This window comes from Rhinolophus sinicus, chromosome 15 (genome assembly GCF_057876585.1).
Source record: "Rhinolophus sinicus isolate RSI-liver-muscle chromosome 15, RSI-T2T, whole genome shotgun sequence".
NCBI classification, from domain to species: domain Eukaryota; kingdom Metazoa; phylum Chordata; class Mammalia; order Chiroptera; family Rhinolophidae; genus Rhinolophus; species Rhinolophus sinicus.
The window spans coordinates 67,175,338-67,201,379 of record NC_142515.1 but is presented as its reverse complement, the minus strand read 5'-3'; the positions used below and the strand labels follow the sequence as shown (position 1 = coordinate 67,201,379).

The window sequence follows — 26,042 nt, the reverse complement described above, 5'->3', positions numbered from 1 at the left end:
ATTTAAAAAATGATTACCATATGATCCAGAAATTCTATTTCTGGGTATAGTCAAAAGACTTGAAATGAGGAACTCAAAGAGGTACTTGTCCACTGACGTTCATAGCAGCACGATTCACAACAGCCAAAATGTAGAAGCAACCTGTGTTCTTTGATGGATGATTGGTAAACAAAATGTAGGTCTATCCATAAAACAGAATATTATTCAACCTTAAAAAGGAAGGAAATTCTGACACATGCCACAACAGGGATGAACCTTGATGACATACATTACCATAAGTGAAAGAAGCCAGTCACAAAAAGGCAAGTACCATGTGACTGCACTTGTAGAAGGCACGCAGAGTAGTCAGATTCAGAGACAGAAAATCGAATGGTGGTCGCCAGGGTGGGAGGGAGTGGGGAATGGGGAGTTGTTGTTTAATGGGGACAAAGTTTCAGCTTTACAAGATGACAAGACTTCTGGAGACGGATGACGGTGATGGTTGCACAACATTGTGAATGTACTTAATGCCACTAAACTGTACACTTAGTTATTGAGATGGTAAATTTGATGTTATGTGTATTTTACCACAATTCATTTTAAAAACTGGGACCCCCTTTCATGCCCCTCCAAATTTGTTATTTGCCATAGAGCCTCCCCTGATCTGTGCTTTTTTTTAAAAGCAAAATTATATTACAGTCCTTTGTAAAAGCAGCCTCCAGCTGGGACAGAGTACAGTGGTTTCAGGGTATGTGAAGCCCACTGCAGGTGACCCTGCCTGTGCATGAACGTGTGTGTGCACGTGTGTGCACACATGTGTGTACACGCATGTGCAGGAGTGAGCACACATGTTCTGGCCAACATGTACAGGTGGCAGTGTCCCTCATCACCAGTAAGTCACCTCCTGAGCTGGGGTCAGTGATTGTGTCCTCAACCGGACACCTGTTTGCTGGCTTTGCAGGGCGGCTAGTGTGCCAGAGGGCACTGCATGCCCACATGCGCCTATGAGCCCAGGAGGACATGCCCATGGTTCTGTGCACGTCGTGCTGCTGTGGCCACTCTCCACCGTGTCTCCTGGCGTCGGTCAGCCCGCCAGAGTGTCTTAGCTGCATCCGATTTCACCCACCTCCTCTCCCAAATTCTGACAGTTCCCAAAAGTGCCCAGCCATTTCCCACCACTGTTCATGAATCCATTTATTCATTCGTTTGTTCTTCATTGATGCATTCATTGATTCATGACATGAGGTCATTCTTTCAGCTTGTATATAGTGAGTTGGCCAATGTGGCTAGAAGGTGGGCTCCTGGGAGAGTGGGGAGGAGGTGAGTTGGAGGTGGGGCAGATGGGGCCACCCCCCTGATGAGCAGCTATGTTTTACTCTGCAAGCAGTGGACAGTTAATGCTATGCCTTAGGCAGAGGGTGGTATGAGCCGACTGAGCCTGGCTATTCTGTGGCAAATGACCTGTGGGGTCAAGAGTGGGCTCAGGGAGACTGGCTGAGCACTGTGGTGCTCTCCAGGTAGGTGAGGGGAGGGGAGGAATGTGGCAGCTTGGCTAGGGCATGGCAGAGGGTAATCTGGGGGCTGGTGTAAGGGGTGGAAGAGGGAAGGGCTCAGGGTGAGTCTGAGGTGTTTGGCCTAAATGGGGAAGGGGGTGGGAACAGTAGGAGGAGCAGGGGGAGGCCAGGTCGTCCCCTGCATTAGACTGGGAAGTGGCCGTGGATGGGGCAGGTTAGTGGACATACGCGTCTGCACGTGGGCTAGAGGTCATATGTGAACTGACGAACCCTGCTGTGTCAGGAGAGGTGATAATTAGAGCCATGGGACTGGGTGCCATGTGCTGGAGGAAAATGTGGAAAGAACAGGAGCTCCTGTCACCTAGAGGAGATCAGCATGGAGGTGAGCGGGCTGGCTAATCGTGAAACTGGCAAACAGCAGACAGGAGGTCCTAAAAGCCACCGGCGAGCAGGGAGAACACCAAGGAGTGACCGTTCGAATGAGCCTGGAGTGCTCAGCAGCAGCAGAATCGTGCCTATAAAGGACTAAGAAAATAACTGTGCTGCAGAATTGTCTGCCCAGCTAAAGTGCCTTTCAAGAATGAGGTGACAGTATTTTTCACTTTAAAATTTTTTCAATTACAGTTGACTTACAGTATTATATTAGTTTTAGATGTATAGCATAACGATTAGGCAGTTATATGCCTTACAAAGCGATCACCCGGTAAGTCTAGAGTAGGTAAAAGTATTTTTGTTTAAAAAAAAGCAAGAGACACACAGACCCAGGTTGCTGTTTGCTGTGACTGGGTTGGAGTGGGTGGTAGGGCGTAGGGGCAGCAGTTTTGTGTAGTATCCAGTTAGGCTGCCCATGGGTTCCTGCAGTGTCTGCTTTCATCATAAATGTTCTGCCAAAATATATTCGTTCTATGTATCAAATACTCAAATAAAATAACGAGAAAACGTGAATAGAATATGGGAGGAGGGGCCATGGGTGGACAGGCCACATCCTGAGAGGCTGATGGTGCCAAGTGCTGGTGTCGGGGCCCTGGGTTGGGGCTGGGAGGACCCCCCCCACACAGGGACAGCTGGCCTGCCGGGGGAGGGGCTGCGGGGAGGAGCCTATGGGGTCTGTTTCCTTTCCCAGTGAAGATGATGGCATTAGGAAATCATCTGTTAGGGAGACTGCTGTGCCGTAATAAAACTGTCACCTGCACCATCTGGCACTCGGCAAGAGTGGGAGCCAGGCTGCCCGGTGTGTGGGTCTGTAGGAAGGGCGTGCCCTGTACACAGATGCTGGTGCTGCTGTGGACCACAGGTGCTGTTTGGATCATGCTGCTTGACAACTTGTTTCCTTTCTTGAGACCCCAAATCTGGCTTTCGTGTGGCAGTCCTAGGATATTTTCAGTTTTTTGGGGCTCTATGGGTTTCCTTGGCAGGGTGACCACCGTGGGTGTGACTCACTGATGATCAGAGTGACCTGGAGAGCAGGCTGAGCAGAGGGATGAGAGACCAAGGGCTTTTGGCCAGGAGGTGCCTGCGTGGTCGGATGGCAGTACATCCACTACGGAGGGCAGTGAGGAAGTCGCAGGAACTCAGGTGAGCTATGTGTGGCCCCTGGTGCCAGCACTGGCCAGGACCATGGAGAGCTGACAAAGGTGAGCCCATGGTCAGGCCTGGCTGGGCTCAGTGTGTCTACACTAAGTGAGAGTGGGGGTGGGGAGCGGGTGGGTGCAACAGTGTGAAAATATGTATGCATTGGTGAGAGTATACAACCATGGCCGTGTGTGTGTGTGAGAGAGAGAGAGAGAGAGAGAGAGAGAGAGAGAGAGAGAGAGAGAGACTGGGCTGAGGGGGAGGGTATGTGTATCATTCTGGGTCCAGTCAGGAGACAGCATCCACACAGCAACAGAAACTGGAGAAGTTCACATAAGTGTTATGAAGCTGAGATGCGAGAACAATAGCGAGGCAGCTAAGAGTTCTGTGGGCACCTCAGGCTGAGGGAGGTCACCCAGGGAAGGAGCCTCCTCCCCACGTGGTGTCGGAGCACACAGGAGGAGCTGGCAGCCCACTGCATGTGGAGAAGTTGGTGGGGTGGCCAGGGCCAAGGCTGGGCTGCAGTCATGAGGCCAGCAGGAGGTGACTCATCCCCCAGGACACGGGAACCGAGGCCATGGACGGGCACACAGAGGGGTCTGTGTCTGGGGGCTTTGGGAAGGTGATTGTCGGGCTCGGGCATGGGCTGTACAGGCACCGAGGTACTGCCTGGGCTAGGGCAGAGCACTCAGGATTTCCCCACACCCTGTGCAGCAGCAGCCAGGAAAAGCACGGTGTGGCGACCAGAAGCAGGAGTGAAGCCCTGTGTGCCTGCAGTTGACTTTGCACAGGAGGCCTAGCATCCTGCGCACTGCAGAGGAGGTGCCCAGCGAGTTCCGGGTACGTGTGTGCCCTTGTGAAGAGTTGAATAAACGAGAGGGAGGAGAGGACTCGGGCCTGGTTCCATCTGCATTAACTATGAATAAATGAAACATCCCAGCCAAGTTCACAGCACTGGAACCTGCCTTGCCAGGTTACAAAGAGGTAAAGGCAAAACCATGGCTGTGCGACAGAAGTCATCGGTGCCCAGCTGGCAGACCCGTGAGGACTTTGCTTGTAAAAGGAGGCCTTGCTGGGAGCAGGACGGCACTTCATCCCATTGAACATTAGTTCTGTGTCTTTTCCCTACAGGCTAGAGCAGAGTAGGAGCAGACGGGGTCTTGGGCCACTGCACCTCTGCCTGTTTCCGTTTCCTGTATATCCCATGCACAAACAAAACACATGCATCAGGCACATACACAAGCCTCGAAGGTTACTGGGTAACCTTTGGCAGGTGTCTCAGGACCCGCCATCTCCTCACCCCTCAGCATGGTGCCAGGCCCAGGGGCAACCTGAGTAATCAGAACCACGAGGATGGAGGATGAGGCCAGCCAACCCTGTCCAAGCAGGAATGTTAGGCTGGGTGTCAGGGGAAGGTTCTGTCCCCAAAGGGCCTTCAGAGGTAGAAGGCATGGGTGGGAAAGTGTTGCACGTCCTGCTGTTGACCTGCCCAAAGTACCAGAGGCAAGTCTGGGCCTCCGGCTAGCCATTCCTTCCTGGCAGAAAGGTGCCAGCGGTGAGGGGCGGTCAGCCAGCGGGGCCCTGGGCCCCCCGCAGTCTCAGCTCTGCCCTGATCTGGACTCCTGCGACCACTCTGTTAGCCGTTGTACTGAACCCCGAGATGGAGCCCCTCCAGCTGTTTGACTCGGGGGATGCGCCTCACTTCCTAGCCTGTGTTCTTAACTGAGGTGGGGCAGTGAGGAGATCTGCACATGGCAGTCGTGAACCTGAAGTGAGAGGTGTATAAGATACATACCTGTGCAAAGGTGAGGCCTAACTGCACCTACCCTGTCTGCTCCTCTCCAAGCATGCCCTCCTGTGGTTCAGGTGGAGAAACTGAGGCTCAGAGAAGACCAGTGTGCTGCAGAGGCTGCAGAACCCCGTGAAACTGATGCTAAGTGGCCTGACCCAGGCTCCCCTCATTCACCCACAAAGATTGGCTACATCATTTGTGGGGCCCAGTGTGGAAGAAAGATGTGTGCCCCTTGATCTAGAATGATAAAGAATTTCAAGACAGTGACAACAGAGCATTAAACCGAGCGGGCCCTTTGGGACTCCCCTGGCTACACCCTTGGGAGGCTGGCCCTGCACCCACCTCTTCCTTCCCCCACTTGGAGCATGTGTTTTTCCATCTAAAAGTGTTTGTGACAGGAGGAGCATTAAGGAAGCCATGCCCGGCTGCAGGGACTACCTGGGAGGCATCTTAAGTACATTTAAGTCTGTTTCTGCTCACGATCATTGGCCACAAATCCCTTTGGCAACAACAGACTGGGCCCCACATGGATTGTGCAGGGCTGGGCTCTGTGAGCCAGGAGCAGACATAGCCCATTCTGCCTTGCACATGTGGTCTGTGGGGGGCACGGGGGGGACTGGATCGACACAGAAGGGAGCGAAGGAGGGGCTCCCGGGAGCTCGGCCTGTCCCACCTCCTGGCTCCGGGAGCCATGGAAAGTCCATGCACTCAGGGAGACGCCCTAGACAAGGAGCCCCGTTCTGGATCGGCTCTTAACTACCTGGCAGGTAGGGCCCCTAATGAGACTCATCGGCAAGGCCCTCCCTGCAGGGTGGCTCCAAGGGCCTCTGGTTCTTACCCAGTGACCAGGGCCAAAGTATGTGTCCCAAGAGAACAAGCTGGCAGGAGCTGTATTGTCTGTCATGACATAAGCTCAGTTGTCACACAGTGTCCCCTTGCTGGTACTCTGGGCGAGAATGAAGACCCCAGCCCCATGGAGGTGTCAGGCATACCGAGATGAGCTGGTAGCCTGGTGGCCTCTAGGAGCCCAGCTGCCCTGGTCTGCGTGCTGTCATGGGTTCCTTGCAGCCTGCGAGTCGGGGCCCACTGGCAGCATGTCAGCTCGCTAGTGCTTGGTGTGTGCCCTTCTGCCAGCCATGGTCAGCATCTGCCTTCTTCATGCCTTTCCCAGCTCTACCCACTGCCCCTCAGTGACCAGTCTTTTAGGCAAAATTTACATAGGTTGAAACGCACAAATAATGACGGTACATTGTTGACAAATGGATGTACCCACCTGACCCACCTCCTTATCAGGATATGGAACGTTTATGCTCCCCAGGATATTCCCAGTTTGTTGCACCCCACCCATAACAGGTAGCCAGTCTGATTTCTATCACCTAAAATCAGTCTAGAGTCATGCCAGGTGTATTCTTTTGTGCCTGGCTGCTTCTGCTTGGCCTGATGTCCGAGACCCATCCAGGTCGTGTGTGTCGATAGCGCATCCCTTTTCATTGCTGCATAGGGTGACAGGCTGTGATTAAGCACCATTGGCTTATCCATTTTCACCTGAAGGGCACTGGGGATGCTTCCAGTTCATGGCAGTGAATGGCCCTGCCATTTGTAAATAAGTCATCTGATGGACATATGTTTTCATTTCTCTTGAACAAATGGAGTGGAATTTCTGCATCATATGGTAGGAGTGTGTTTAGATAAAAATTTATTACTTTTTTATAAAGTACTTTGTTTTTGGCGACTCTTGGCTGCCCTGCTTGTCTGGCAGTCTTGTAGACTCGAAAACTCTGGCTCCAGGTGATCTGTTCAGAACCCTGAGTTCACTCCCCCTCTGTATGGTTCACGTGCGTATCAAGCTTGGGTAATTGAGAATGATTTCACAACTCTTGTATATCGCTCCTCTTCCTCCTTTTTCTGTTTTAAAGCAGTACATTTTCAGCTAATGTTCAGCTATACAAATAATTGTGTGGTGGTGTTCTTAGCACTACAGATGAGAAAGTCCTACTAAGATCAGAGTTTTTAATTAGTGAATTTTTTTTTTTTTTTGGTCCACGAGCATCTCTTACCAAGTGTGAAAAAAAGCTGCTGGGGAGCTGGCCTGCCTGTGAGGCCTGCTCCAGGCCCATAGTTATCCTCCTCATCCCTCACACGATTCCCTGCTCCCTGCAGCCCCGCTGGGACTTTACTTCTCCAGGGATGCTTACTGGGAGAAGCTGTATGTGGACCAGCCAGCCGGCATGCCCCTGCTCTATGTCCATGCCCTGCGTGACGCCCCCGAAGAGGTGCCCAGCTTCCGCCTGGGCCAGCACCTCTACGGTGCCTACCGCACGCGGCTGCACGAGAACGACTGGATCCGTATCCAGGAGGACACAGGCCTTCTCTACCTTAACTGGAGCCTGGACCACAGGTCCTGGGAGAAGCTCAGCATCCGCAGTAAGGAAGCAGCCCTACCCCTGCCCCGTCTTCTCCTCCCACAGCCCATGGTATACCCCGCCAGGCTCAGGGTGGCCTCCCCAACTCCTGCAGTGTACAAGTGCAAGGGGCAAGGTGAGGCCGGCCTGCCTCTGTGTCCAGCCTGGAGAGGGAGCCAGGTTAAGTTTGGGAACAGCTGATGCTGCCTGAGATTTTGGAGGACTCGTGTGAAGCATGAGGGTGCTCTGTCCATGCTGGACCCAGATGCCTTTACCAGTTCGGTTAACAAGGGTTTAGGGCTGTGAGAGAGGGATTAAGAGGGGCGGGGGAAAAATCCCAAGGTTTTGATTTGGTAGATTCAGAACTTGCTGGAGAAGCAGCAGTTTGCACAGAAAGCCTGTCTTACTACCACCAGCAGCAAGCTGCCCTTGGCACTGATGGGGACTTGGGTCTGGTGTCAGGGAGGAAAGTAGAGAAGAAGGAAGACCCCCTCCTCAGAGCAGAGTCAGAGCTGAAGTGAAGGCTATGAGTGACCCTGGTCCTGGAGGGGCGTGGACCTGAGTTTTGCGTTGTGGGGCATAAATTGTTGATCGCACACCCAGGAGCTCCCCTGAGACATGACCTCACTTGACCCTCACACCAGCCCTGAGCTCACACCTGTGTGCGGGGAAGAGGCAGGCAGCGTGCCTGTGATAGCAGGGTGGGTAGTAGTGCCCAGCAGGGACAGAATGACTGCACCCACCTGCCACGTAAAACCAGGGTCCCCAAGTAAAGATGGTTCATGGGAGAGGTGGTATCTGAGATGGGTCTTGTTCCTGCACACACTTAGTTATCCCTGTGGGAACTTGAAATGCCAGGGTTCCTGGGGTGGGGGGCCAGAGTGGAATTTGCTGAGGGTACAGTTTCAGAGGAGGCATGTTCCGCTTGTGATTGGAGGGCAGCCTTGTGCACCTGTCAGGCCCAGTCAGGAGAGAAATCACGGGGAAAATTGTAGAGAATTAGTAACTACAATGGGGTTGGAGCAATGAAAACCAGGCTAGTAAGAAGCAGAGAACTAACGAATATGGGAAGAGCAGGTGTAAGGAGCAGCCACTACCCGGGTCCAAGAGGAGGCCCAGGAGGAGTTCCCCACCCCAGCTCAGGTCCAGACCTTCTCAGGAGGGGTGTCACTGAGGTGCCTCCATGATAGAACTTGCTGGAAATCCCACCTCTAGGTGCTGGGGAAGTCTGTCCATGGGGTATGTCTCTACAGAGGTGCTCCATGATGAAACTGCCTGGGGGAGGGTGTGAGGGGAGGCCCACGGTGTGGCAGCAGTGGCCCTAGGGAAGCAATCCACCTGGTGGGTTGAGACCCAAGGGCTGAGGGCACCCCTTGAAGGGGACAGTGTGTGATAGAGGCTGGTTGTGGGAGGTGGGAGGAATCAGACCCATCGCTTAGGGCACCTCCCTGCAGAGGGGTGTCGAGCCGAGACCTGAATGACGAGAGAGGCACCTCCAGATAGAAGGAGCAGGACCACAGGGCTCCGAGGCAGATAGCCCCCCCACAGCCCAGGGCAGTGGGGAGCGAGAAGGTGACGGGCCCTGCAGAGGCCAGCAGAGCCCTGCGGACCACAGTGAGGACTGGGCTTTACACCGACCCTGGAGCTCCTGCCCCTCCCCACCTGCTCCCCACCACCTGGCAGGTGTGGCTGACACCGCACTGGGCCTGACTTCTCTCTCTACAGATGGTGGCTTCCCCCTGCTCACCGTCTACCTCCAGGTCTTCCTATCGCCCACATCCCTGCGTGAGGGTGACTGCCAGTGGCCAAGCTGTGCCCGCGTCTACTTCTCCGTCATGAACACCTCCTTCCCGGCGTGCGGCTCCCTCAAGCCCCGGGAGCTCTGCTTTCCTGAGACAGGCTTCTCCTTCCGCGTTCGGGAGAACAGGCCTCCTGGCACCTTCCACCAGCTCCGCCTGTTGCCCGTGCAGTTCCTCTGCCCCAACGTCAGCGTGGCCTACAGTCTCCTGGGAGGTGAGTGGGCTCCTGAGGCCATTCCTTGGTGCTGCTGGGGGCCGCCCACAGCACTGCAAGCCCTTGACAGGAGCCACACAGCTTTCTCTTCACCACCACACCACCCATCCATTTAATATTCCGTTGTGTGCCTCCTATGGGCCAGGCACTATTCTAGGGGTAAGGATGTGATGGTGAACAAAACTGCCTGCCTGGGGCTTCCATTTCTGTGGAATGGAGCCCACACATGTGCTAAAGAAACCAGGTAGCCTCTGCAGGGCTAGGTGGGAAGTACAGCAAGAGGGCATGGAGTGCTAGAGACTGCTGTCTAAATGGGGTGACCAGGGGGCACTGGGGCAAAGGCTGCAGGGCTAGCGCCTTGGAGAGTGCTAGGTTGGGACCCCTATGTACCGGATGTGGGCAGAGAAGTTGCTGGGGGCTGCACAGGGCTTCCCACTGAGGAAATGGGGAGTCAGGGAAGGCTTTTAATGGGGCATTGACAGGGCCTGACTTATATTTAAAGGATTTGTCTGGCTGCTGTGTTAGGGATGATTGGGGGAGGGGAGGTTTAGGGTGGAAGCAAGGAGACAATTAGAAGGCTGCAGGAGAACCCCTGAGCGAGAGGATGTAGACTGGGAGGAGGGTGGAAGCCACAGGGCAAAGAGAAGCAGGCAGGTTCTGGGCCATGTTTTGAAGGAGTTCAGCAGGATTTCCTAATGAGTTGAATGTGAGGTATTGAGGGAAAGAGGAGAGCAAACAAGATTCCAGGATACTGTCTGAGCAGCTACAAGGACAGCCGACTGGAGGTGGCCATGCCACAGGATGGTCCTGGGTGTGAGGGGGAAAGGGAGGAAGTTGGATCCCAGTGCAGATTAAGAAAGACAGTTGGGTGGTCATGCAGGAAACCATTCTAAAGTAACTGGGACTCAAAAAGGGTAGAGGCTGGATTCACACCCGGTTTATTGACACACCCAGTAATAGTGTTAAAGAAAACCTCAATAAAATAAAAGTAATCACTCACACTGCCCCAGCATCCTTGCATTACTTCCACTATGGCAGGGATAGACATCTTTGTGCAAGATTATTGAAAAGCATGTGGTTTAGCACGCTGCCCTTTCTGGCTAAAAATTACATAATGAAATTTTGTTGAGCATGTGTTTTGTAACCATTAACAACAGAGGGAAACATTGTAAGATAAGCATTTCCCACATGTGTAATCCACATGTAATGTGGGGCTCTGATGGGAGAGATGTGTGATTTCCTATCAAGTGGAGTTGATGTAACCCTCCTGTGGTTGATGCTAGAGGTGGTCAGTGCTGACCTTCAAGCCGTCAGCATGTCCCCTTTTCTGTTTTTTTTCTGGAGGATGCAATTACAGGACAGGTTTGGGTTGAAGAGTGTGTTGTTGCTACTGGTCCTCCCCTCACCACGTTGTGGGAAGATAGGTAATCACTGACTGTACCACAGTGCGTGGCAGAGAGCAGGCACGTTAGTCTCCTCGTCCCATCTTCTGGGGAGGAAACAGGCAGGGAGAAGCACACCGACCTGTCTCCTGCCACACAGCTAGGTGTAGAGCAGTGATGCAAACCTGGCAGTCAGAAACGTTCGTGTGTTAACATCAGATTATACACCCAATGTCCCTGTGTTTGTTTTCAAGTGATGGGGTCATGGCTTTATTTCTCACATTCTCCATCATTTAAAAAAATTCCTAACGTTTTCAAAAAGCATCAAATGCTGGCAGCTGGATCTCTGGGCCTGCAGCCTGGACGAGCTGGTGCCACCCGTCCCCACAGCTGAGGCCAGGTGGGCGAAAGGGTGCGTAGGGCCCTCCCTAGGTGATGCGGGTGAGCACCTGACGCAGGCCTCGGCCTCGTGGTCCCTGCCGTGCCTCATCAGCACAAGTGAAGGCTATCGCCACAGGAAAACTCATTGGCGCACAATCCTCATTGCAGATCGCTTGGAGCACTGTGCCCCCCTGCATAGCGTGCAGGAGAAGCCCAGGGCCCTCGACCTGTGTCCAGCCCTCAGAGCCCCTTCCCTGCCACCACTCCTGCTGGGCCCCTGAGGAAGGCAGCTCAGGCTTTCCCCAGGCCAGGATCACGCAGGGGTTCCTGGTCTGCTTGGTGCGCAGGTGAGAGTCAGCCCTTCCGCTGTGCGGCTGACAGCCTGGAGGTGAGCACCCGCTGGGCCCTGGACCGAGAGCACCGGGAGAAGTACGAGCTGGTGGCTGCGTGCACAGTGCGCGTGGGCGCGCGCGAGGAGGAGGTGATGGTGCCCTTCCCTGTGACCGTGTACGATGAGGACGACTCGGCGCCCACCTTCCTTGGGGGCGTCAACACCGCCAGCGCTGTGGTCGAGTTCAAGCGGAAGGAGGTGCCTGTCGGCCTGTGTGCTTGTCTGTTGTCTCGTCCATCTGTTCAGTGTGTCTCCATCCGCCATTTATTCGTCGGGCTAATCAGCAGTTCGCCCGGCCATCCAGCCTTGTGGCTGACCATCTCTCTAGTTATTTTCGTTTGTCCATCTGTCTGTCGGGACTTTCTGCCTGCCTCCGGCGTAGCTGAGGAGAGGAGGGGCCAGCCCCGGCGGCTCCCAGACGGCTCCTGACGGTGGGGTGGGGGGTGGGGGGGTGGGGGGGTGGGGGGTGGGGGGGTGGGGGGGTGGGGGGGTGGGGGGTGGGGGGTGGGGGGGTAGGGGTGGGCGCAGTGCGCGCCTGGGAGTGAGTGCATCTATACCCTGAGGAGGGGACAGGACAACAGCCGGGAGAGCACTGCCCTTCACGGGCGCTCAGCCCTCACTAAGCGGCCTTTGAGGCTCCTGGAGGGCAGCCCAGAAGCGGAGGAAAGCGGGGTTGGCAACTCTCGGCACCGCCCCGCCCATCCTGGCCCCGCATCTCCCAGTTTGGGCAGGTGGAGCGTGACTGCCACCTGCTGGGCCTGGAGCTGTCTTGCAGACGGCCGGCCGCGGGCGCAATGGGAGCCTGGGCGGTGGTTTGTTGTCTTTGCCTGCCTTTCTGGGCACCCCAGGAACAGGTTTGGTAAGTGGGCCGGCGGCAAGAAAGCATAGCTTGTGGGCCGCCTTGGGGTGACAGTAGGGAGCCTGGTTAGCAAAGAGAGAAGAGGTGCCCTGTGACTTTGCTTAGAACCTTCCTCTCAAGCCCTCCCGACTGGTGGAGAGAGGCTGGGAGAACATTCTTGTATACCTGGGCTTGGATTCCAGCTCTGCTGTGTATCGCTGTGTGACATTGAGCCAACCCCTCTACCCTGTGAGGCAGGTCTGCCTCTAGGGAGACTGGAGTGTTCACTCTGTTCTGTGGGGACTTGGACGACACCTGCCAGAGCACCAGGGCATCTGCTCTAAGCCATCCTTATGGAAGTCTGTAGATGCCTATCACACCTGTTGTACAGGTGAGGCATAGTGGCCCAGGGAGGGTGACTGGGCCAGGCTGACAAGTGGCCCTGTGGGGACTTGAACCCAGGTCAGTTTGTTCCTATAATCAGCTCTGTGCATAGCTGGTCTAGCTGTGGGGCACGTGCCCTCCCTCAGTCTCAGACTGCAGCAAACTGACTGGTACCTCCTGTTCTCTGCAGGGCACTGTGGTGGCCACACTTCATGTCTTCGATGCCGATGTGGTGCCAGCCTCCGGGGAGCTCGTGAGGCGGTACACAAGCACACTGCTCCCCAGGGATGCCTGGGCCCTCCAGACCTTCCGTGTGGAGCACTTGCCCAATGAGACCTTGATCCAGGCCAACGGCAGCTTCATACGGGCAACTGTGCATGACTACAGTAAGAGGGGCTGGGTGTGTCCTGGCTGGGCCCCCCGGGAACTGGCAGACACTTTTCCGGGGCAGGAAAGTACTCTGCACACATGGACACCTGCACCCATGGTCCTCTGATTCTCAGTCAGCTGCCACTTCCATGCTTCCACCCAGCCCTTCCTTGTCTCTGCTGGGCTCGCCTCACCCCCCTTGGTGGGTTTTCACAAGCTGTTCTCTCTCCCTGAACTGCCTCATGGCTGACTCTGGCAGGACCCCACACACCTCCCCATGCTGATCATGCTGGGGTTCACAGCCCACTGGAAACACGTATGTCATCACCTGAGGCATTTCTCTGAGCTTGGCACCTATTTTGCTGCTCCTCAGGTGCCTGAGTGCCTAGGGAACATTGCCCCCCTCCCAGCCAGCAGCTCAGTGCCCTTGAGCTCAAGGATCCTGAGATGACTGTCCTGTCACGTACCTGCAAGGCCAGGTGCCAGGTGCCAGTTGCCCGCAATGCTCATCTACAGAACGGGGCACCTTCATCATCTGCCAGCCTCCCTGCCTGCCTTCACAGCCCTCCTGCCCATGTTTTCTGGGACCACTTTCCAAATATCCCACTCAAACTTGGATCCTTGTTTTGGGGTCTGACTCCAGGGGAACCCAGGATCATTTCAACCCTTTGTTTTGTTTTGTTTTTAGTTTTTTATTTTGTTTTGTTTTTTTAATTTATTGGGGTGACAATTGTTAGTAAAATTACATAGATTTCTGGTGTACAATTCTGTATTACATCATCTATAAATCCCATTGTGTGTTCACCACCCAGAGTCAGTTCTCCTTCCATCACCATATATTTGATCCCCCTTACCCTCTTCTCCCACCCCCCACCCCCCTTACCCTCTGGTAACCACTAAACTATTGTCTGTGCCTATGAGTTTTTGTTTCTCATTTGTTTGTCTTGCTCTTTTGTTGTTTTTGGTTTATGTACCACATATCAGTGAAATCACATGGTTCTCTGCTTTTTCTGACTTATTTCGCTTAGCATTACACTCAAGATCCATCCATGTTGTCACAAATGTTCCTATATCATCTTTTCTTACCACCGAATAGTATTCCATTGTGTATATATACCACAACTTCTTTATCCATTCATCTATGGAAGGACATTTTGGTTGTTTCCATGTCTTGGCCACCGTAAACAAAGCTGCAATGAACATTGGAGCACACGTGTCTTTATGTATAAATGTTTTCGGATGTTTTGGGTAGATACCCAGGAGAGGGATTGCTGGGTCGTATGGTAATTCTATTCGTAATTTTTTGAGGAACCTCCACACTGCCTTCCATAACGGCTGCACCCGTCTGCATTCCCACCAACAGTGTATGAGGGTTCCTTTTTCTCCACAGCCTTTCCAACACTTGTTACTATTTGTCTTGTTGATGATAGCCATTCTAACTGGGGTGAGGTGATACCTCATTGTGGTTTTTATTTGCATTTCTCTGATGATTAGTGATGTTGAGCATTTTTTCATATGTCTATTTACCATTTGTATGTCTTCTTTGGAGAAATGTCTCTTCAACTCCTCTGCCCATTTTTCAATTGGGTTGTTTGTTTTTTTGTTGTTGAGTTTCATGAGTTCCTTGTATATTCTGGATATTAGCCCCTTATCGGAGGCACTGTTTGCAAAAATCTTCTCCCATTCAGTTGGTGGCCTCTTTATTTTGTCGATGGTTTCTTTTGCTGTGCAGAAGCTTTTAAGTTTCATATAGTCCCATTCGTTTATTTTAGCTTTTACTTCCCTTGCCTTTGGAGTCGAATTCATAAAATGCTCTTTGAACCCAAGGTCCATAAGTTTAGTACCTATGTTTTCTTCTATGCAGTTTATTGTGTCAGGTCTTATTCTTAAGTCTTTGATCCATTTTGAATTAATTTTGGTACATGGTGACAAAAAGTAGTCCAGTTTCATTCTTTTGCACGTGGCTATCCAATTCTCCCAGCACCATTTATTGAAGAGGCTGTCTTTCCTCCATTGTATGTTTTTAGCTTCTTTGTCAAAAATTATCTGTCCATATTTATGTGGTTTTATTTCTGGGTTCTCAATTCTATTCCATTGGTCTATGTGTCTGTTTTTCTGCCAATACCATGCTGTTTTGATTATTGTGGCCCTGTAGTACAAGCCAAAGTCAGGAAGTGTGATACCTCCAGTATTGTTCTTTTTTCTTAAGATTGCCTTGGCTATTTGGGGTCTTTTGTGGTTCCAAACAAATCTGATGATTTTTTGTTCTATTTCTCTAAAAAATGCCATTGGGATTTTGATGGGGATTGCATTAAATCTGTATATTGCTTTGGGTAATATGGCCATTTTAACTATGTTGATTCTTCCAATCCATGAGCACGGAATGTCTTTCCATTTCTTTGTGTCTTCTTCAGTTTCTTTCAAAAATGTCTTATAGTTTTCAGCATATAGGTCCTTCACATCCTTGGTTAAGTTTATTCCTAGGTATTTTATTCTTTTTGCTGCAATTGCAAAAGGAATTGGTTTTTGTATTTCTTTTTCTGAGACTTCATTGTTAGTATATAGGAAAGCAATGGACTTTTGTACGTTGATGTTGTAGCCAGCAACTTTACTGTATTCGTTGATTGTTTCTAATAGCGTTTTGGTGGAGTCTTTAGGGTTTTCTATATATAGCATCATGTCATCTGCAAAGAGTGACAATTTAACTTCTTCATTCCCAATTTGGATGCCTTTTATTTCTTTCTCTTTCCTGATTGCTCTGGCAAGGACTTCCAACACTATGTTGAAAAGCAGAGGTGATAGGGGACAGCCCTGTCGTGTTCCTGAACATAGAGCAAAGGTCTTCAGTTTTTCACCATTAATTATGAGATTAGCAGAGGGCTTGTCATATATGGCCTTTATTATGTTAAGGTATTTTCCTTCTATACCTATATTATTAAGTGTTTTAATCATAAATGGATGTTGTATCTTGTCAAATGCTTTTTCTGCATCAATTGATATAATCATATGATTTTTGTCCTTTATTTTGTTTATGTGATGTATCACATTGATGGATTTGCGGATGTTGAATCATCCTTGTGCTCCGGGGATGAACCCCACTTGGTCGTGATGCATAATCTTTTTAATGCATTGTTGTATTCGATTTGCTAGAATTTTATTTAGGATTTTTCATCTGTATTCATCAGACAGATTGGTCTGTAGTTTTCTTTTTTTGTGCTGTCCTTACCAGGTTTTGGTATCAGGGTAATGTTGGCCTCATAAAATGAGTTAGGGAGTACTGTCTCTTCTTCAATTTTTTGGAAGAGTTTGAGCAGGATTGGTATTAGATCCTCTTTGAAGGTTTGGTAGAATTCACTAGTGAAGCCATCTGGTCCCGGACTTTTGCTTTTGGGAAGGTTTTGGATGACTGATTCGATTTCATTACTGGTGATCGGTCTGTTTAGATTTTCCAGTTCTTCATGGTTCAGCCTTGGAAGGCTATATGTTTCTAAGAACTTGTCCATTTCTTCTAGGTTATTGAATTTGGTGGCATATAGTCCTTCAGAGTATTCTTGGATGATCCTTTGTATTTCTGTGGTGTCCGTGATAACTTCCCCTTTTTCGTTTCTGATTTTGTTAATTAGTGTCTTCTCTCTTTTTATCTTAGTGAGTCTAGCCAAGGGTTTGTCAGTTTTGTTAATCTTTTCAAAGAACCAGCTCTTTGACACATTACTTTTTTCTATTGTCTTTTTGTTCTCTGTTTCATTCAGTTCTGCTCTAATTTTGTTATTTCCTTTCTTCTGCTGACCTTGGGTTTCACTTGTTCTTCTTTTTCTAGTTCTTTAAGGTGTAACACGAGGTTATTTATTTGGGAGTTTCCTTGTTTCTTGAGATAGGCCTGCAATGAGATAAATTTCCCTCTTAAAACTGCTTTCGCTGCATCCCAAAAATTTTGGTAGGATGAATTTTGATTGTCATTTGCTTCTATGTATCTTTTGATCTCTCCTCTAACTTCTTCTTTGACCCAGTCCTTCTTTAAAAGTATGTTGTTTAATCTCCATGTATTTGTGTTTTTTCCCGCTTTCTTTTTACAGTTGATATCCAATTTCAAAGCCTTGTGATCAGAGAATATGCTTCGTATGATTTCAATCTTCTTAAATTGCTGAGACTGATTTTATGTCCCAATATATGGTCTATCCTTGAGAATGTTCCATGTACACTAGAAAAGAATGTATAGTCTGATGTGTTAGGATGGAGTGCTCTATATATGTCAATTATGTCCATTTCATCTAATGTGTCATTTAGGGCTGCTATTTCGTTATTTTTTTTCTGTTTGGATGATCTATCCATAGCTGTCAATGTTGTATTTAAGTCCCCTATTATAATTGTGTTTTGGTCAATTTCTCCCTTTAGTTCTGTTAGTAGTTGCTTGGTATATTTTGGTGCTCCCTGATTGGGGGCATAAATATTGATGACTGTTATGTCTTCTTGTTGTATAGTCCCCTTCACCATTATGAAATGTCCATCTTTGTCTCTTGTTATCTTTTTCACCCTGAAGTCTGTTTCATCTGATATCATTATGGCTACACCTGATTTTCTCTGGGTACCATTTGCTTGGAGTGTCAATTTCCACCCTTTCACTTTGAGTCTATGCTTGTCCTTGTAGCTGAGATGTGTCTCTTGGAGACAGCATATGGTTGGGTTTAGTTTTTTGATCCAATCTGCTACTCTGTGCCTTTTTATTGGTGATTCAGTCCATTTCCATTTAGGGTGATTATTGATATGTGAGGATTTCCTGTCATTCTATCTTTAGTTTACTGGTAAGGCTGTGTCTCCATTGTTTCTTTGCCTTTTTGTTGTTGTCTATTATTTCTGTGTGGTGGTATTCTATGATGTTTCCCTCTGTTTCTTCTTTTATTACAGTATGTATTTCAGTTCTGGATTGTTTTTGAGTGGTTACGCTTAAGTTTATGTAAAAGAAAGTTTGATATTTAGAGTATTCCATTTTCTTCAGCACGCTTATTTTCTCCATTCCCACAAAAATATGGAACGCTTCACGAATTTGCGTGTCATCCTTGCGCAGGGGCCATGCTAATCTTCGCTGTATCGTTCCAATTTTAGTATATGTGCTGCCGAAGTGAGCACCACTTCACCCCTTTGTGCATCGCTTGATTCTATTTACTTGGTATCCTCCCTTCCCCCACCAAGCCTTTGAAGGCCTCCTGCCCTGTGCAAGGGAAGCTTGTCGTCTAGGCCCTGGGCACTTGCTCTGTCCTCTGTGTGTAAGGGTCCCCACCCCCATCCTTCTGTCTCAGCTGAACTAATACCACAGCCTTGACATATGGCAGGTGCATAGAGGCCCTGGGGCCTGTGGGTTCCAGGGTCCACCAGAGGCCATTGCTGGTGAGTTCTCTGGGGGGCTAAGGGCCAGCACATTCTGCCCAGGGCCTTGGTGGTGGCAGGTCTTTCCCATATGTGCCCACACCCCGTACACACTCCTGACACACACACACCTCACACATACTCCATACTCACCACACATACACACCACACACACACACCACATACACCACACATACCACACACACCCCACACACACCACCCAAACCCCATACACATCATACACACACACACATACACACCTCCCAGCTGATAAAGATCCTCTGGGCTTCCAGCTCAGTCCCATAACTGACATTTAAGTGGTGGTTCTCGCTGCAGCTGTCAGGTTTGTTACCTACACTGTGTGAGGAAGCATGTGTTTGTATTGTCCATGTGGGCAGGGGTGTGTCTGGGAGGAGGTGTGCAGTGGTGTGGGCGTCATCACTGCCCCCACCTGCAGGGCTGGTTCTGAACCGCAGCCTTCCCATCTCTGAGAGCCGTGCGCTGCAGCTGGCCGTGCTGGTCAATGACTCTGACTTCCGAGGCCTGGGGGGCGGCGCCCTGCTCCTGCACTTCAATGTGTCGGTGCTGCCGGTCAGCTTGCGCCTGCCCAGCGCCTACTCCTTCACCGTGAGCAGACGGGCCCACCGCTTTGCCCAGGTGAGCTGGGGAGAGGTGGGTGTGGAGAGGCAGGGGTCCCCAGAATGGTGTGCTCTGTCTCCAGAGTGCAAGCAGGACAGTAGGTGGGCGGGACCCGCTCCCTGGGCTCCAAGTCCACAGAGCGGCTCAGGGGGAGCCAGGGGCACAAGGCCGGGCGGCTGGGGCTGTAGGAGAGGAGGAGAGTCACGTGGACAGTGTTTGTGGGCTCTGGGCCCCTTTTTGTCCTCTCCCTTCTTGGTATTTTTTAAAACACGTTTTGTGCTCATGTAAGACCAAGGCCAGATAAGTCTACATATGCATACATGGAAAGGTGTTCCTGGTGGATTGTTAACTGAAAAAGTGGTTTGCAGAAATGTTGGGGTCACGTGGCTCCCTATGTTCAAAAACAAATCTTAGCTGCTGGGAATTTGCAAGCGTGTAAATACAGGCAGCACTTAGTGGGTGCTTTCTTCAGGGAAAGGTGGGGGAGCTTCCACTTCTGGAAGTTTATTTGCTGGAACTTACCTTGCATTTGTCATTGGAAAAGAATGATTGTAAATAGAAGAAAATAAAAATAATCAGTATTTATCAAAGAAGATGAGGGATAGAGAGGAGTGATCCCTTCTCCCCGTATCAACTGATGTTTAGCATTTTAGTGCAGTTCTTTCCAGAACATTTCTCGTAAACACTTCTTAAAGTTTACTTGGAATTACAGCAGGCATATGACCACGTACTGCTTCCTCCCAACGGAGCAGCTGTGGGTACATCCTCTTTAGAATGTCACGTTCAGGGCCATCTCTTGTTACTGTCTTAGTGGTTTTGTCAGTCTCTGTGGTTGGTTCCCATGCCCCCTTCACTCCTGGCATCCACCTGGATCCAGCACAGGAAGGCGAGGATGTCTTTTCCCTCCCTTGGACACATTCAAGCTCCCTGACCTGCCCACCTAGGTCTTCATGGAGGAGCCGGGGCGTGGGGTTCTAAGACGGTGGATGGTGACAAAGCACAGGGGCCTGAGAGGTCTCTAAGGGGGCCGAGTGGGCACAACCATTGCTGGAGTGGCTTCCTGTGCACCAGCAGCCTCAGGATGCCACAGGGCCTTGGTCCCAGTCCAGCCTCAGACTCACTGTGGTCTCTCCCCCCTCCCTAGCTTTTATGATTGTAAATTGGGGGTATGGTGACTTTGGGGACCTTTGAGGATCACTGAGCGAGTGGAAGTGAGCATGCTTTGTGTAGAGAAGAGCTGAGAGACCCAGGAGGTGGTTTTGTTGTGGTGTCAGGCGTGGGCGTAGAGAGCCTGGCTCTGCCCTGGATATGAGCACGGACCTGCTGTGTGGCTGCAGGCAGGGCCCCACCCTGGAACTTGACTAACTCAGAGCTCCTGGTTTTAAGCAACTGCAACCCTGACTCTAGAGTGGCTGAGGGGTAAAGGAGAGTTCTGCTGCCCAGCTCCAGGCCCCAGCAACGCGCTGCAAGCCTGGCAGCCCCTCTTTCCCAAGGGTTCCAGCCAAAGTGCCAGGAAAGGCCCTGGTGTCCTGCGCGACAGGCAACCACTCTGCATGATCATATGTGTGGGGGCTATGCTGACTGACCTGGCCAGGGACCTGGTGGGGGTGGTGAGGACGGGAAGTGGTGGTCCCCAGGCCAGAAGCACCTGGGAGGTGCATAGGAGGAGGCCAGTCTTCCTTTGTGCCTGAATGAGAACCAGTGAGGAGCGAGCCAGTGTAGCTGCCCTGCCTTGGAGTGCCAACCTCTAACCCAGACCTCAGTGCCCCGATCTTCCACCATCCAGGCCCCAGGAGCAGGATGGGTGGTGGTGTGATGGCTTGGGCAGGGCAGGGCCAGGCAGGTGGATGGGGCCATGGAAGGTGGGGATTCAGGATGTGCTGCCATTCCCAGGTGATCAGGGGACTGTCCTGGGACTCGGCCTGCCTGGGAGCTCCTCCAGCCACCATGGTAGGCTAGTCCAGCCGCCCAGCTAAGGTGTACCCTGTGCCCCACGCCTAGGTTGGGAAAGTTTGTGTGAAAAGCTGCCAGGAGTTCACCGGCATCCACATGCAGTACAGGCTGCAGCTTTCCAGTGCCAACTGTAGTGCCCTGGGTGTCGTCACCTCGGCTGAGGACAGCACAGGGACCCTGTTTGTGAATGACACAGAGGCCCTGCGGCGGCCTGAGTGTGCCCAGCTCCAGTACACAGTGGTGGCCGCTGACCGGCTGACCCGCAGGCAGGCCCAGGCCCCACTGCTCGTCACCATGGAGGGGACATGTGAGTGCCAGCGCCCCATGGAGGGGGGAGGATGGGACATGATACTGCATGGGCTTCTCCCAGACAGAAGGGTCCTGGTCCTGCTCCCCTCATGAATCTGCAGCGTCCCCAAGCCTGAGTCTTCCTCCCTGTAAAATGAGAGTAACTGCACACCCACACTGAGCAGGAAGGGTGACAGGACCCTGATTGCTGAGCCCAGAGAAGCTGCCTGGTAGATGCATCCCACACTTGCTTTGGGCTGCCAGGTAAAACAGTTTTTTGGTAGATGTTCCATGCAACCTCTGCACAGTCTATTGGAAGACAAATTTCTAGGTATGCCAATGAAATGTAGGACAGACTTGCGCAAAGCAGGTATTCACTGCTTATCTGAAATTCAGGTCTAGCTGGGCACACTGCGTGTCGCTGGCCGAGTCTGGCCCTCATATCCTCCTTCCGTACTGTCCCAGCACAGGAGCCCCCCCCTTTGTGACTTGCGGTGCTGCCCCAGGTCCCCATCACTCCCCTGCATCCGGTGCTGAGTTACCCCATCTCCTCTGGGTTCAACCCATGGGGCCAGCTTGGCCAGTGCTGCCTCCTGTCCTCCGGTGCTGGCTGGACACCAGGCCCAGGCTGGCCCCCTGTGACCTGTTGTCTTCCACCCCCAGACGTGGCTGAGGAGCCGGGTTGCCCCCTTTCTTGCGCAGTCAACAAGAGGCAGCCGGAGTGTGAGGAGTGTGGCGGCTTGGGCTCTCTGACGGGCAGGTGCAAGTGGAGACAGGGAGATGGTAAAGGTAAGCCCCACAGAGCCAGAGACCTGCAGCCAGGCAAGCAAGGGCTGGTGATGGCTGAGTACAGATGGGATCTTTGCGGTCCCTCCTCACTTCGCGTCTGCTCCCCAGAGCTTTATCCCATGTGGCTCCTGATGCTGGACATACGTGTAGGATGTAGGTGACATGAGGACAGTCAGGCTGTTTGTCTTTGGGAGACCACAGGAGCCCAGGGCTGCGCTCGTTTTGGGTTTGGGAAGGTCTGGGCCAAAGCTGGGGTGTGCAAGGGACAGAGAGGCTCTACCTGGAAGGTCCCAGGCCAGGAAGTGTGGCCATGAGCAGGAAAGGCCTAAGCTGGCTTGGGTGTGGACAGCACCAGACTCCGAGCCACACTCACCACTATGAAGGTCCCTGTCACAGTGCAGCCTTGAGAGGGGCCTGGCCTTGTCTGGCCTCTCCAGCCTCCTGGACTGCCCTGCCCCTCCATCCCTAGCCTCCCGGCTTCCCTTGTGCACTGAGGACTCCCGAGCGTCTCTGGGGGATGCCCCTCCTGGCGGGACTTCATGTGTGGTTTTTCTCTGCTCAGGCCTTGGAGGGGCAGGGTTGGCCTGGGAGGCCCTGGTAGTCTGACCAGGGTGGTACTCCGACGTGGCAGTCACCACGCTGTGTGTTATAGGGATCTCCAGGAACTTCTCCACCTGCTCCCCCAGCATCAAGACCTGCCCTGATGGCCACTGTGACGCTGTAGAGAACAAAAATCCCAACATCTGCCCCCAGGACTGCCTGCGTAAGCAGCCCACTGGGCCTGCCCGGTCACCCTGAGCCTGGATAGGGCCTGGTGGGTGGGGTAGTGAGCGGGAGAGGCTTGGGCTCCCACCTGCACTTCAGCCAGACCAGCCAGCTGTGTTCCTGGGTGTATGTGCCCAACTTTTCTCTGACATTTCATTTGAATAAAGGGCTCTGTGCCCTCCCGCCCACTCGCTTCTCCCTCCCCTGTAAAAAACATTGGAGACTGGTACCCTGATCCACACAGCCCAATGTCACTCTGCCATCTCATGGGGGTACAGTACCCTGCCCCCCATTCTGCTGGCCATCCTTGCTTCCCCTTCTGTTTCTTAAAAGTAGCCATATGTGGACCGTGGCAAGGGCCCTGGGCAGCCTGTGGGTTCCTTCTCCTACCCACTCTGGCTGGGGAACAGACTTGGGGACAGGTCATGCTGAGACTCCTGCCCAGACGACCGGAACTGCTGAACTCACTTCCACCCCCCATTTCCCTCCCCCCCCCACCCCGCCCTCGGCAGCTGACATCAGGCCAGGAAAGGCCTCTCACACTCCCATCTGGGTGGTCCTGGCTTATCAGGTCACCCAGGAGGCTGAGTGGGCTTCATCTGTCACCAGGGGGCGGCAGCATCGTTGGTGGGCACGAGCCAGGGGAGCGCGGGGGGATTAGAGCCGGCTTTGGTACCTGCAGCTGCTTCCCTGAGGATAAGAAGTGCTTCTGTGAGCCAGAAGACAGCCAGGGTGAGCCGGTCCGGTCCGGTTGGGTCAGGTTGGGGCCAGTGCGGGCAGGGGTCCCCACACCTCCCTGCAAGTCAGGGAGGAAAGTGCAGGAAAGCAATTGAAATCCAGGAGATCCTTCTCTCTGAGCCTTGGTTCCCCCAGCTGTGCAGACAGGGAGCTGCGTCAGGGCCTCTGTAGAGTGCCTTCTGGCCAAAAGTTCTACGGCAAAGATTGGGCTGAAAAATGCGTTCTTCCCACCAAAAACTCAGTGTCTGCTCAACTGCCCCTGTGCCAGGCCGTAGCTGGGACCCCACCCTCCAGCCAAAGCCTGCAGGTGCTGCTGGGACAGTGGGTGCAGTGGGCAGCGGGGTCCCACTGAGCACACGGGGAGCTTTCTTGCCTGAGGCCAGGGACACTTTTCTGGTATTTGAGTTTTTACAGCATGGCCCTAGGTCCTGAGCCATTTTCCTTCCCTCCCCACTTTTTATAAAAAAAAACACATAAAAGACATTGGGGACACAGAGGAAGAACTTGACTTCCCTGCAGCACTCAGGGCTGACTCGCTTCAGTGCACCATCCCACAGCTGGTACAGTGGGTGCACTGCCTGTGCTTTTGGCCTCAGGCAGGCTGCTTACACTCTCCGTGCCTGTTCCTTCTGTAAGGGGGTGGGAACAGTCTCCAGGTAGGGGAAACGTCCCTACAACACCTGCCCTGCAGTCAGTGCTGTTGCAGTGCTTGCAGGTACTATTACACTTCATGCCAGCTGCACTTGCCAGGCCGCCTCACAGTTTGTCACAGCAGCCGCCTCCCGGCTGCCGTGGGTGTGGCAAGCTGGAGCCATGCTGGCTCCTGTTGGCACTGGAGGGGCCTGTCCTGGAGCGGTGTCGCTCACGGCTGCCCTGCCCACAGACCCCCTGTGCGATGAGCTGTGCCGCACAGTGATCGCAGCGGCCGTGCTCTTCTCTTTCATCACCTCTGTGCTGCTGTCCACCTTCTGTATTCACCGCTACCACAAGAACGCTCACAAGCCACCCATCGCCTCTGCCGAGATGACCTTCCGCCGACCAGCCCAGGCCTTCCCCATCAGCTACTCCTCGTCCAGTGCCCGCCGGCCCTCTCTGGACTCCATGGAGAACCAGGTCTCTGTGGATGCCTTCAAGATCCCGGTGAGGATCCTCACGGGGCCTCGGGCTGGGGGCAGCCCCTGCAGGTGGCCCTGCAGGTGGCAGTGGCCTCTGGCGTGCAGCTATCGGGAGCTGCAGAGGGGAGGTGGGCATGCAGGGCTGTCCAACCCACACACAGCCAGTGTGTGTGTTCCAGCACCACCATCCTACCACACCTTCACCGAGCTGCTTGCCAAGGCCTGTGGGGCCAGGAGCGTGGAGGCAGTTTAGCAAGTGGAAACTAATGGGTGCTGGTTTAGATGCACTGAGATTTGGGCCCTGAGGTTACGTGGAGGGCAGGCCATGCCATGCCATGCCATGCCATACCTAACAGGGAACTCCTGAAGATGTCCCAAGGGCTGAGGGGCCCTGAGGAGTGTGGATTTATTCTCAGAGGTTTGGATCCCTGGGGGTTGGAGGCTGAGTAAAGGAGGCCTGTGTTCTGCCTTCATTTCTGCAGGATGCTCTGTTGGGGAGTCTATAGGGTGAGTGCAGAAGTGGGAGCCTGTCCTGAGACACTGTCTCCATCCAGGAGAGAGATGGCAGCAGGGAGGGGCTTGGCTGGGGTGGCAGCAGTGGGGAAGGGAGTCTATCTGCAGCATGGAGGGAGGGGCCACCTGGTGGTGGGGCCAGGGTCCTTGGCTCTGTGACCGGCCAGCTGACAGAGTGCCTACCAGAACCAGCAGGTTTTCGAGGCCCCCTCACAGTGGGAGGACCTAGGTCTGTGGTCAGCATATGCTTCTCAGGGCCCCCATCCTGGCCCGGCCTCCCCTTGGCCTGGCCTGCCCCTTCAACATCCTTGCTGGGAAGTGTTTGAGGTGCTGGAAGCCAGGCTCTGGGAGGGACTGAGGAAAGTGCTAAGAGTGGAGGGTACATGGGAACAGAAGTCCCACCATGAGGCTGGGAAGTGAGAGTGCAGCATGAGCACCTCCAGGCAGGAAGTTCAGCTGCGGGGGCCATGGGGCCCTGGCAGTCCCCAGCCCTGGTTCGTAGGTGGTGCCACCCAAAGGGTGCTTGCCCCTTGGTGAGGTCCTGGGCCCTGGAGGCTATAGCGAGCTGCAGCAGCCACTGTAGCCTCCCTCCTAGCCTTCCTAGTTCCAATCACTGAGCAGGTGGGGTCTGCAACCCCAGCCCAGTAGCATCTCAGCTGCCTCTGGGATGAGCCATATGATTCCTTTATGTGCCCGGTAGTTGGTGGTGAGGTGTGCTGGACGAGCGGGGCTGGTGGGTGCTCACGTAGTGGACACACACCACCATGGCCCACATCATCTTCAGTCTAGACTGCAGAGTGACCAGAGCTCAGCCTGAGGCCCAAGGGCCACAGTGAACAGCTCTGAGGTCTCAGAAGTGTTAAT

At 52.8% G+C, this 26,042-nt stretch overlaps 1 protein-coding gene and 1 non-coding gene across 2 annotated transcripts in view; one reads left to right on the top strand and one right to left on the bottom strand.

The window, feature by feature from the left end:
- The window catches only part of RET (ret proto-oncogene), a 58,310-nt gene that overhangs the window by 15,091 nt on the left and 17,177 nt on the right, over positions 1-26,042 (top strand). The window contains exons 2-11 of the mRNA XM_019719108.3: positions 7,018-7,281; positions 8,985-9,272; positions 11,383-11,624; positions 12,839-13,034; positions 18,836-19,035; positions 21,019-21,277; positions 21,922-22,047; positions 22,700-22,810; positions 23,422-23,544; positions 24,434-24,690. Of these exons, the coding sequence (XP_019574667.2) occupies positions 7,018-7,281; positions 8,985-9,272; positions 11,383-11,624; positions 12,839-13,034; positions 18,836-19,035; positions 21,019-21,277; positions 21,922-22,047; positions 22,700-22,810; positions 23,422-23,544; positions 24,434-24,690 (2,066 nt within the window). The remainder of the gene's footprint in view (positions 1-7,017; positions 7,282-8,984; positions 9,273-11,382; positions 11,625-12,838; positions 13,035-18,835; positions 19,036-21,018; positions 21,278-21,921; positions 22,048-22,699; positions 22,811-23,421; positions 23,545-24,433; positions 24,691-26,042) is intronic.
- LOC141573007 (U6 spliceosomal RNA) lies at positions 18,035-18,141 on the bottom strand. Its single transcript, XR_012498592.1, has one exon. It is a non-coding gene; the product is annotated as a U6 spliceosomal RNA (small nuclear RNA).